Source organism: Coregonus lavaretus, assembly GCF_964263955.1.
Source record: "Coregonus lavaretus genome assembly, contig: HAP1_SCAFFOLD_4673, whole genome shotgun sequence".
Lineage (NCBI taxonomy): Eukaryota > Metazoa > Chordata > Actinopteri > Salmoniformes > Salmonidae > Coregonus > Coregonus lavaretus.
The window spans coordinates 1-13,241 of NW_028158476.1; the positions used below are offsets into that span (position 1 = coordinate 1).

At 47.9% G+C, this 13,241-nt stretch overlaps 1 protein-coding gene across 1 annotated transcript in view; it reads right to left on the reverse strand.

The window, feature by feature from the left end:
• Nucleotides 1–5: 5 nt before the first annotated feature.
• The window catches only part of LOC311123942 (dedicator of cytokinesis protein 1-like), a gene marked incomplete at both ends in the record, with an annotated part of 47,274 nt that continues 34,038 nt past the window's right edge, over nt 6–13,241 (reverse strand). The window contains 2 exons of the mRNA XM_084198157.1: nt 6–122; nt 2,873–2,976. Coding sequence (XP_084054283.1) covers nt 6–122; nt 2,873–2,976 — 221 coding nt within the window. The remainder of the gene's footprint in view (nt 123–2,872; nt 2,977–13,241) is intronic.

Sequence of the window (13,241 nt, forward strand, 5' to 3'; positions counted from 1 at the left end):
GTGCAGTTCCCCAGGTTGTGTGTGCCCTTCCCTGTAGTGGACAAACCCTTCTCCTCCAGCTCCACCTTGGTAGCAGGCAGGTTCAGGTACAGAGACGAGTCCTCCAGCTTCTTAGCCTCCGCCTGGGAGAGATGGAACATAGAAGTAAATAGACATTGAATGCATCTCTAAGGGAGAGAAGCTAATGAGAAGAATATCATTACATATAGAATCCCTATGGATCTCTATGATAACAGTGAAACACCTTATAATCCTGTGGATATTCTTTAGAGGATACACAGTATTCAAAAGTATCGACTATAGATTCATGAGCAGTTTTCTCCATCAAACATTATGCAGTCTGTGAAACTGAATACTCTTCCAGTAGGCGTCTTCATGACTGACAACTTCAACGGCTACAAAGGCAAGAGTCAAGACGTCTGATTAGAATAGTTTTTCCTGGATCAACTTTTTAATTAACATGAATAGGAGCAAGTAACACAAGGCATCATTATACGAGGCTTTTAAATGAAAGGAATTTGATTTCGGCAGTGGGGGTTGAGTTGGGCTAAATACATGGGACTATAGGAGGTTGTTAAGATCTTATTAGTAGAGCTGTGAGAGAGAGCGAGAGACAGAGAGAGAGAGAGAGAGAGGCAGAGAGAGACAGGCAGACAGAGAGACAGGCAGAGAGAGACATGCAGAGAGAGAGACATGAAGAGAGAGAGACATGCAGAGAGAGATACAGGTAGACAGAGATACAGGCAGAGAGAGAAACAGGCAGAGAGAGAGACAGGCAGAGAGAGAGACAGGCAGAGAGAGACAGGCAGAGAGAGACAGGCAGAGAGAGAGACAGGCAGAGAGAGAGACAAGCAGAGAGAGACATGCAGAGAGAGAGGTAGAGGCAGGCAGAGAGAGAGGCAGAGAGAGAGACAGGCAGAGAGAGAGACAGGCAGAGAGCGAGACAGCCAGAAAGAGAGAGACAGGCAGAGAGAGACATGCAGAGAGAGAGGTAGAGGCAGGCAGAGAGAGAGGTAGAGAGAGGCAGAGAGAGAAACAGGCAGAGAGAGAGAGGCAGAGAGAGAAACAGGCAGAGAGAGAGAGGCAGAGAGAGAAACAGGCAGAGAGAGAGAGGCAGAGAGAGAGAGGCAGAGAGAGAGAGGCAGAGAGAGAGAGAGGCAGAGAGAAGGCGAGAGAGCAGTAGAGAGAGGCAGAGAGAGAGAGAGCGAGAGAGGCCTCACCCTACTAGAATCTGAAGTCAAAATGTCTACTGTTTGCTGATCTGGTGCTTCTGTCACCAACCAAGGAGGGCCGACAGCAGCACCTAGATCTTCTGCACAGATTCTGTCAGACCTGGGCCCTGACAGTAAATCCCAGTAAGACAAAAATAATGGTGTTCCAAAAAAGGTCCAGTTGCCAGGACCACAAATACAAATTCCATCGTTACAAGACTGTATATAGACATAATACAACATTTGAAATTTCTCTATTCTTTTGGAACTTGAGGGTAATATTTACTGTTTTATTTCACTTTTGTTTATCCATTTCACTTGCTTTGGCAATGTAAACATGTGTTTCCCATGCCAATAAAGTCCCTTGAATATAGAGAGAGAGAGAGCGAGACAGAGGAGAAATACTGTTCCCACCCGAACGGCTCATCTCTTATTGTGGTCAGAAGAGGAGGAGAGGAGCTTGGACCGACCCAGCAGGCAGCCAGTCGGAGGAAGGGAGAGAGAGGTAGAGAGAGGTAGAGAAAGAGGTAGAGAGAGCGGAAGAGAGAGAGGTAGAGAGAGCGGTAGAGAGAGAGGTAGAGAGAGCGGTAGAGAGAGAGGTAGAGAGAGAGGTAGAGAGAGAGGTAGAGATAGCGGTAGAGAGAGAGGTAGAGAGAGAGGTAGAGAGAGAGGTACCTTGTATACGAAGAGATCGTGTTATATGACCTACCCTGTATACAATGAGATCGTGTTATATGACCTACCCTGTATACAATGAGATCGTGTTATATGACCTACCTTGTATACAATGAGATCGTGTTATATGACCTACCTTGTATACAATGAGATCGTGTTATATGACCTACCTTGTATACGATGAGATCGTGTTATATTACCTACCTTGTATACAATGAGATGGTGTTATATGACCTACCTTGTATACAATGAGATGGTGTTATATGACCTACCTTGTATACAATGAGATCGTGTTATATGACCTACCTTGTATACGATGAGATTGTGTTATATGACCTACCTTGTACACAATGAGATCGTGTTATATGACCTACCTTGTATACAATGAGATCGTGTTATATGACCTACCTTGTACACAATGAGATCGTGTTATATGACCTACCTTGTATACAATGAGATTGTGTTATATGACCTACCTTGTATACAATGAGATCGTGTTATATTACCTACCCTGTATACAATGAGATCGTGTTATATGACCTACCATGTATACGATGAGATCGTGTTATATGACCTACCTTGTATACGATGAGATCGTGTTATATGACCTACCTTGTATACGATGAGATTGTGTTATATGACCTACCTTGTATACAATGAGATCGTGTTATATGACCTACCTTGTATACAATGAGATGGTGTTATATGACCTACCTTGTATACAATGAGATGGTGTTATATGACCTACCTTGTATACAATGAGATCGTGTTATATGACCTACCTTGTATACGATGAGATTGTGTTATATGACCTACCTTGTATACAATGAGATCGTGTTATATGACCTACCTTGTACACAATGAGATCGTGTTATATGACCTACCTTGTATACAATGAGATTGTGTTATATGACCTACCTTGTATACAATGAGATCGTGTTATATGACCTACCATGTATACGATGAGATCGTGTTATATGACCTACCTTGTATACGATGAGATCGTGCTCTCCGTCCCTCAGTGTTGTCCCATCGTACCTCATCAGCTTCACAAACGACAGGGCGAATATCTTCTCTGATTTGTCTTTGGCTGCAGGCAGAGGAGGGGATACAGAGGAGGTGGTGTTTTAACTGGATAGGCAGCGAAGTTGGACATGGGCTGGGCTGGGGGCTGGGTATGGGGGGGCTGGGGCTTGGCTGGGGGCTGGGTATGGGGGGGCTGGGGGCTGGGTATCGGGGGGCTGGGGGCTGGGTATGGGGGGGCTGGGGCTTGGCTGAGGGCTGGGTATGGGGGGGCTAGTGCTTGGCTGGGGGCTGGGAATGGGCTTTTTATTTTATTTTATTTTTTAACCTTTATTTAACTAAGCAAGTCAGTTAAGAACTAATTCTTATTTTCAATGACGGCCTACACCGGCCAAACCCGAACGACGCTGGGCCAATTGTGTGCCGCCCTATGGTACTCCCAATCACGGCCGGTTGTGATACAGCCTGGAATCGAACCAGGGGGTCTGTAGTGACGCCTCAAGCACTGAGATGCAGTGCCTTAGACCGCTGCGCCACTCAGGAGCACAAGCCCATCACTGGTCATTAGTGTCTCAAGGCCTTTGGAGGGACCCACAGAACAGGGCCAGGGTAGCAGGGCTGAGGCTAAAGTAGCATATCTCAGCTGTCAACAGCCAGTTAGAGCCCAGGCCCACTGAACCAGACAGCCGGTTAGAGCCCAGGCCCACTGAACCAGACAGCCGGTTAGAGCCCAGGCCCACTGAACCAGACAGCCAGTTAGAGCCCAGGCCCACTGAACCAGACAGCCAGTTAGAGCCCAGGCCCACTGAACCAGACAGCCAGTTAGAGCCCAGGCCCACTGAACCAGGCAGCCAGTTAGAGCCCAGGCCCACTGAACCAGGCAGCCAGTTAGAGCCCAGGCCCACTGAACCAGACAGCCAGTTAGAGCCCAGGCCCACTGAACCAGACAGCCAGTTAGAGCCCAGGCCCACTGAACCAGACAGCCAGTTAGAGCCCAGGCCCACTGAACCAGACAGCCAGTTAGAGCCCAGGCCCACTGAACCAGGCAGCCAGTTAGAGCCCAGGCCCACTGAACCAGACAGCCAGTTAGAGCCCAGGCCCACTGAACCAGACAGCCAGTTAGAGCCCAGGCCCACTGAACCAGACAACCAGTTAGAGCCCAGGCCCACTGAACCAGACAGCCAGTTAGAGCCCAGGCCCACTGAACCAGACAGCCAGTTAGAGCCCAGGCCCACTGAACCAGACAGCCGGTTAGAGCCCAGGCCCACTGAACCAGACAGCCAGTTAGAGCCCAGGCCCACTGAACCAGACAACCGGTTAGAGCCCAGGCCCACTGAACCAGACAGCCGGTTAGAGCCCAGGCCCACTGAACCAGACAGCCAGTTAGAGCCCAGGCCCACTGAACCAGACAGCTAGTTAGAGCCCAGGCCCACTGAACCAGACAGCCAGTTAGAGCCCAGGCCCACTGAACCAGGCAGCCAGTTAGAGCCCAGGCCCACTGAACCAGACAGCCAGTTAGAGCCCAGGCCCACTGAACCAGACAGCCAGTTAGAGCCCAGGCCCACTGAACCAGACAGCCAGTTAGAGCCCAGGCCCACTGAACCAGACAGCCAGTTAGAGCCCAGGCCCACTGAACCAGGCAGCCAGTTAGAGCCCAGGCCCACTGAACCAGACAGCCAGTTAGAGCCCAGGCCCACTGAACCAGACAGCCAGTTAGAGCCCAGGCCCACTGAACCAGACAACCAGTTAGAGCCCAGGCCCACTGAACCAGACAGCCAGTTAGAGCCCAGGCCCACTGAACCAGACAGCCAGTTAGAGCCCAGGCCCACTGAACCAGACAGCCGGTTAGAGCCCAGGCCCACTGAACCAGACAGCCAGTTAGAGCCCAGGCCCACTGAACCAGACAACCGGTTAGAGCCCAGGCCCACTGAACCAGACAGCCGGTTAGAGCCCAGGCCCACTGAACCAGACAGCCAGTTAGAGCCCAGGCCCACTGAACCAGACAGCTAGTTAGAGCCCAGGCCCACTGAACCAGACAGCCAGTTAGAGCCCAGGCCCACTGAACCAGACAGCCGGTTAGAGCCCAGGCCCACTGAACCAGACAGCCAGTTAGAGCCCAGGCCCACTGAACCAGACAACCGGTTAGAGCCCAGGCCCACTGAACCAGACAGCTAGTTAGAGCCCAGGCCCACTGAACCAGACAGCCGGTTAGAGCCCAGGCCCACTGAACCAGACAGCCGGTTAGAGCCCAGGCCCACTGAACCAGACAGCCGGTTAGAGCCCAGGCCCACTGAACCAGACAGCCGGTTAGAGCCCAGGCCCACTGAACCAGACAACCAGTTAGAGCTCCATAACAAAGAGAAGAGCCAAAGCTTCATAATCCACCATCATGGTTCAGTGGGCCTGGGCTCTAACCCCGGCTGTCTGGTTCAGTGGGCCTGGGCTCTAACCGGCTGTCTGGTTCAGTGGGCCTGGGCTCTAACGGCTGTCTGGTTCAGTGGGCTGGGCTCTAACGGCTGTCTGGTTCAGTGGGCCTGGGCTCTATGGGCTGGGCTCTAACCGGTTGTCTGGTTCAGTGGGGCCTGGGCTCTAACTGGCTGTCTGGTTCAGTGGCCTGGCTCTAACCGGCTGTCTGGTTCAGTGGGCCTGGGCTCTAACTGGCTGTCTGGTTCAGTGGGCCTGGGCTCTAACTAGCTGTCTGGTTCAGTGGGCTCTAACTGGCTGTCTGTCAGAAAACATACAGTGCATTCCGAAAGTATTCAGACCCCTTGACTTTTTCCACATTTTGTTACGTTACAGCCTTATTCTAAAATTGATTAAATTGTTTTTTTTCCCCCTCATCAATCTACACACAATACCCAATAATAACAAAGCAAAAACAGGTTTTAGACATTTTTGTAAATCTATTAAAAATCAGAAACTGAAATATCACATTTACAGTGCCTTGCAAAAGTATTCATCCCCCTTGGCATTTTTCCTATTTTGTTGCATTACAACCTGTAATTTAAATGTATTTTTATTTGGATTTCATGTAAATGGACATACACAAAATAGTCAAAATTGGTGAAGTGAAATGAAAAAAAATATGTCTTTCAAAATATTCAACCAAAAGAAATAACTGAAAAGTGGTGCGTGCATATGTATTCGCCCCCTTTGCTATGAAGCCCCTAAATAATATCTGGTGCAACCAATTACCTTCAGAAGTCACATAATTAGTTAAATAAAGTCCACTAAGCAAGGGGCACCACCAAGCAAGCGGCACCATGAAAACCAAGGAGCTCTCCAAACAGGTCAGGGACAAAGTTGTGGAGAAGTACAGATCAGGGTTGGGTTATATAAAAATATCAGAAATGTTGAACATCCCACGGTGCACCATTAAATGCATTATTAAAAAAATTGAAAGACTATGGCAACACAACAAACCTGCCAAGAGAGGGCCTCCCACCAAAACTCACGGACCAGGCAAGGAGGGCATTAATCAGATAGGCAACAAAGAGACCAAAGATAACCCTGAAGGAGCTGCAAAGCTCCACAGCGGCGATTGGAGTATCTGTCCATAGGACCACTTTAAGCCGTACACTCCACAGAGCTGGGCTTTACGGAAGAGTGGTCAGAAAAAAGCCATTGCTTAAAGGAAAAAATAAGCAAACACGTTTGGTGTTCGCCAAAAGGCATGTGGGAGACTCCCCAAACATATGGAAGAAGATACTCTGGTCAGATGAGACTAAAATTGAGCTTTTTGGCCATCAAGGAAAACGCTATGTCTGGCGCAAACCCAACACCTCTCATCACCCCGAGAACACCAACCCCACAGTGAAGCATGGTGGTGGCAGCATCATGCTGTGGGGATGTTTTTCCATCAGCAGGGACTGAGAAACTGGTCAGAATTGAAGGAATGATGGATGGCGCTAAATACAGGGATATTCTTGAGGGAAACCTGTTTCCTTCTGGAAGGTTCTCCCATCTCCACAGAGGAACTCTGGAGCTCTGTTAGAGTGACCATCGTGTTCTTGGTCACCTCCCTGACCAAGGCCGTTCTCCCCCGATTGCTCAGTTTGGCCGGGCGGCCAGCTCTAGGAAGAGTCTTGGTGGTTCCAATCTTCTTCCATTTAAGAATGGAGACCAGTGTTCTCGGGGACCTTCAATGCTGCAGACATTTTTTGGTACCCTTCCCCAGATCTGTGCCTCGACACAATCCTGTCTTGGAGCTTTTGGACAATTCCTTCGACCTCATGGCTTGGTTTTTGCTCTGACATGCACTGTCAACTGTGGGACCTTGTATAGACAGGTGTGTGCCTTTCCAAATCATGTCCAATCAATTGTATTTACCACAGGTGGACTCCAATCAAGTTGTAGAAACATCTCAAGGATGATCATTGGAAACAGGATGCAGCTGAGCTGAATTTCGAGTCTCATAGCAAAGGGTCTGAATACTTATGTAAATAAGGTATTTCTGCTTCTTTTGTTAAATACATTTGCAACATTTTTGATTGTCATTATGGGGTATTGTGTGTAGATTGATGAGGAAAACATGTAATTTAATCACTTTTAGAATAAGGCTGTAACGTAACAAAATTTGGAAATAGTCAAGGGGTCTGAATACTTTCCGAATGCACTGTATGGGTCATACAAACACTATCCCAGCATTAGTCAGAACACATATGGGTCAAACACTATCCCATCCTCAGTCAGAACACATATGGGTCATACACTATCCCATCCTCAGTCAGAACACATATGGGTCAAACACTATCCCATCCTCAGTCAGAACACATATGGGTCATACACAATCCCATCCTCAGTCAGAACACATATGGGTCAAACACTATCCCATCCTCAGTCAGAACACATATGGGTCAAACACTATCCCATCCTCAGTCAGAACACATATGGGTCATACACTATCCCATCCTCAGTCAGAACACATATGGGTCAAACACTATCCCATCCTCAGTCAGAACACACATGGGTCCAATAACCTGAAGTTGTTAGCTACCATATGGCAGAGATCATTTACATCTTTGCTACAATATCCCAGGGAGAATGATGTCAGCACACTGCATACTTTGACCAGAGCCCTACACTATGTGCACTACATAGAGAACTGGGCAGCATTTGGGACGGAAGCCTCAGTGTGGGTCCTATTTAAAGAGGAGAGTTATGGCTGTGTCCCGTAAGCTTAGCGTCGGATAGGACCGTATACATCACCATCCCCAGATCAACAAGCTAAAATGTACGTGATGTGCAGGCGTGATTCATCCGAGTACCTGGTGCATTCTACCTGCATAAATCCACTTATTGGTTTTCTGCCCGTAGCCTGGCGCTGTGGATAATCTCTCTGCTCGCTGGAGTGGACGACAACCAATGGTTGGATGGATGGACAGAGAATATATAGATAGAGGGGGGGACTACTGTTTGTATGCATGCTGCAGAATCCGGAGAGGAGATTATTCACTATGTAAGGACTTCAATCAGATACAAGCACAGAATCACAGATAAAGGGCTTCAGTTTGAGAGACCAGAAACATGCTGATTGAGTTAGAATACAGTGAGGGGAAAAAAGTATTTGATCCCCTGCTGATTTTGTACGTTTGCCCACTGACAAAGACATGATCAGTCTATAATTTTAATGGGGCGGCAGGTAGCTTAGTGGTAAAGAGCGTTGTGCCAGTAAACGAAAGGTCGCTGGTTCTAATCCCCGAGCAGACTAGGTGAAAAATCTGTCGATGTGCCCTTGAGCAAGACACTTAACCCTAATTGCTCCTGTAAATTGCTCTGGATAAGAGCGTCTGCTAAATGACAAAAAAAATAAAAAATAAAAACTTTGAACAGTGAGAGACAGAATAACAACAAGAAAATCCAGAAAAACGCATGTCAAAAACGTTATAAATTGATTTACATTTTAATTAGGGAAATAAGTATTTGACCCCTCTGCAAAACATGACTTAGTACTTGGTGGCAAAACCCTTGTTGGCAATCACAGAGGTCAGACATTTCTTGTAGTTGGCCACCAGGTTTGCACACATCTCAGGAGGGATTTTGTCCCACTACTCTTTGCAGATCTTCTCCAAGTCATTAAGGTTTCGAGCCTGACGTTTGGCAACTCGAACCTTCAGCTCCCTCCACAGATTTTCTATGGGGTTAAGGTCTGGAGACTGGCTAGGCCACTCCAGGACCTTAATGTGCTTCTTCTTGAGCCACTCCTTTGTTGCCTTGGCCGTGTGCTTTGGGTCATTGTCATGCTGGAATACCCATCCACAACCCATTTTCAATGTCCTGGCTGAGGGAAGGAGGTTCTCACCCAAGATTTGACGGTACATGGCCCCGTCCATCGTCCCTTTGATGCAGTGAAGTTGTCCTGTCCCCTTAGCAGAAAAACATCCCCAAAGCATAATGTTTCCACCTCCATGTTTGACGGTGGGGATGGTGTTCTTGGGGTCATAGGCAGCATTCCTCCTCCTCCAAACACGGCGAGTTGAGTTGATGCCAAAGAGCTCGATTTTGGTCTCATCTGACCACAACACTTTCACCCAGTTCTCCTCTGAATCATTCAGATGTTCATTGGCAAACTTCAGACGGCCCTGTATATATGATTTCTTGAGCAGGGGGACCTTGCGGGCACTGCAGGATTTCAGTCCTTCACGGCGTAGTGTGCTACCAATTGTTTTCTTGGTGACTATGGTCCCAGCTGCCTTGAGATCATTGACAAGATCCTCCCGTGTAGTTCTGGGCTGATTCCTCACCGTTCTCATGATCATTGCAACTCCACGAGGTGAGATCTTGCATGGAGCCCCAGGCCGAGGGAGATTCACAGTTCTTTTGTGTTTCTTCCATTTGCGAATAATCACACCAACTGTTGTCACCTTCTCACCAAGCTAATTGGCGATGGTCTTGTAGCCCATTCCAGCCTTTTGTAGGTCTACAATCTTGTCCCTGACATCCTTGGAGAGCTCTTTGGTCTTGGCCATGGTGGAGAGTTTGGAATCTGATTGATTGATTGCTTCTGTGGACAGGTGTCTTTTATACAGGTAACAAGCTGATATTAGGAGCACTCCCTTTAAAAGTGTGCTCCTAATCTCAGCTCGTTATCTGTATAAAAGACACCTGGGAGCCAGAAATCTTTCTGATTGAGAGGGGGTCAAATACTTATTTCCCTCATTAAAATGCAAATCAATTTATAACATTTTTGACATGCGTTTTTCTGGATTTTTTTGTTGTTATTCTGTCTCTCACTGTTCAAATAAACCTACCATTAAAATTATAGACTGATCATTTCTTTGTCAGTGGGCAAACGTACAAAATCAGCAGGGGATCAAATATGTTTTTCCCTCACTGTAACAGACTGGAAGCTTTAAAAGGAGGGTGGTGCTTGAAATCATTGTTCTTCCTATGTTAACCATGGTTACCTGCAAGAAAACATGTGCCGTCATCATTGCTTTGCCCAAAAAGGGCTTCACAGGCAAGGATATTGTTGCTAGTAAGATTGCACCTATATCAACCATTTATCGGATCATCAAGAACTTCAAGGAGAGAGGTTCAATTGATGTGAAGAAGGCGTCAGGGCGCCCAAGAAAGTCCAGCAAGCGCCAGGACCGTCTCCTAAAGTTGATTCAGCTGTGGGATCGGGGCACCACCAGTGCAGAGCTTGTTCAGGAATGGCAGCAGGCAGGTGTGAGTGCATCTGCATGCACAGTGAGGCAAAAACTTTTGGAGGAAGGCCTGGTGTCAAGAAGGGCAGCAAAGAAGCCACTTCTCTCCAGGAAAAACATCAGGGACAGACTGATATTCTGCAAAAGGTACAGGGATTGGACTGCTGAGGACTGGGGTAAAGTCATTTTCTCTGATGAATCCCCTTTCCGATTGTTTGGGGCATCCGGAAAACACCTTGTCCAGAGAAGACAAGGTGAGCGCTACCATCAGTCCTGTGTCATGCCAACAGTAAAGCATCCTGAGACCATTCATGTGTGGGGTTGCTTCTCAGCCAAGGGAGTGGGCTCACTCACAATTTTGCCTAAGAACGCAGCCATGAATAAAGAATGGTACCAACACATCCTCTGAGAGCAACTTCTCCCAACCATCCAAGAACAGTTTGGTGACGACCAATGCCTTTTCCAGCATGATGGAGCACCTTGCCATAAGGCAAAAGTGATAACTAAGTGGCTCGGGGAACAAAATATCGACATTTTGGGTCCATGGCCAGGAAACTCCCCAGACCTTAATCCCATTGAGAACTTGTGGTCGATCCTCAAGAGGCGGGTGGACAAACAAAAACCATCAAATTCTGACAAACTCCAAGCATTGATTATGCAAGAATGGGCTGCCATCAGTCAGGATGTGGCCCAGAAGTGAATTGACAGCATGCCAGGGCGGATTGCAGAGGTCTTGAAAAAGAAGGGTCAACACTGCAAATATTGACTCTTTGCATAAACTTTGCATAAATGCTTGTAATTATACTTCAGTATACCATAGTAACATCTGACAAAAATATCTCATAACACTGAAGCAGCAAACTTTGTGAAGACCAATACTGGTGTCATTCTCAAAACTTTGGACTGTCTGACTGGCTGGCAGAGTGACTGGCTGGCTGGCAGAGTGACTGGCTGGCTGGCAGAGTGACTGGCTGGCTGGCAGAGTGACTGGCTGGCTGAGTGAGTGAGTGAGTGAGTGAGTGAGTGGCTGGCTGGCTGGCTGGCTGGCTGAGTGAGTGAGTGAGTGAGTGAGTGAGTGAGTGAGTGAGTGAGTGAGTGAGTGAGTGAGTGAGTGAGTGAGTGAGTGAGTGAGTGAGTGAGTGAGTGAGTGAGTGAGTGAGTGAGTGAGTGAGTGAGTGAGTGACTGGCTGGCTGAGTGAGTGGCTGGCTGGCTGGCTGAGTGAGTGAGTGAGTGAGTGAGTGAGTGAGTGAGTGAGTGAGTGAGTGAGTGAGTGAGTGAGTGAGTGAGTGAGTGAGTGAGTGAGTGAGTGAGTGAGTGACTGGCTGGCTGGCTAAGTGACTGACTGGCTGGCAGAGTGACTGGCTGGCTGGCAGAGTGACTGAGAAGTAAACAGTGCTAGAGGATTTGTCTTTGCTGAAGCCCACAACTGTGTGTGTGTGTGTCGTTGCTAGGAGGAGAGGATGGAGAGCGTCACCCTGACTACAGCACGGTTCAGACAGACAACCCCAGTCCAGGCTGTCTGGACCTGCTAATTGATAGTTTTGCATACGGCCGGCCCGCTCTCCGCTAACTCATGCCCTTTACTCCACCAGCCCCTCTTGGCTGGGCTAACCGATACTACACCATGTGGCGAGCAGATGGAGCAGCAACAAGGCTGCCAGGAAAGGCTTCCTTAGCCCTGGTCCACACCCAAAACATTACAAACACTACCAAAAATAAATAAATACATTTATAATGGAGTCCCTTCAGCCAGGCGGACGCCTTCCCCAACACACAAATGAGTTGTTCCAGGCATTTTATTCTCCCAGCCTGGGCCCACTGACAGACAGACAGCCGTCCCAACAGAATAACATGAAGCTCATTTACGTAGGGGAATTTCATTTCACAATTAAAGTGACACAGGGTGAACCTCAAAGTAATTATTATGAGCAGGGCTTGTGTCCTAAATGGCCCCCTATACCCTATGAGTGCCAGGACATCGGGCCAGGACATCGGGCCAGGACGTATGGCCAGGACCCAGTCTGCTGGGCTTGGACAACTGGGGACAGATTGGGAGCCAATTGCTTACTATTTATGAATTAATTGTCTGAATAATTGTATGAATGTATATTTGTGCTCGTGGACTAGGGTGGTGTAGCGGTTTAAGTTATGAATTGTCATCCTCTCTATATATTTCCTCACTGTCATCCACTCTGTCATCCTCTCTCTATATTTCCTCACTGTCATCCTCTCTGTCATCCTCTCTCTATATTTCCTCACTGTCATCCTCCCTGTCATCCTCTCTCTATATTTCCTCTCTGTCATCCTCTCTCTATCTTTCCTCACCGTCATCCTCTCTGTCATCCTCTCTCTATCTTTCCTCACTGTCATCCTCTCTGTCATCCTCTCTCCATCTTTCCTCACTGTCATCCTTACTGTCATCCTCTCTCTATATTGCCTCTCTGTCATCCTCTCTCTATCTTTCCTCACCGTCATCCTCTCTGTCATCCTCTCTCCATCTTTCCTCACTGTCATCCTTCCTGTCATCCTCTCTCTATATTTCCTCTCTGTCATCCTCTCTCAATCTTTCCCCTCTGTCATCCTCTCTCTATCTTTCCCCACTGTCATCCTCCTTGTCATCCTCTCTCTATATTTCCCTACTGTCATCCTCTATCTTTCCTCACTGTCATCCTCTCTCTTTCT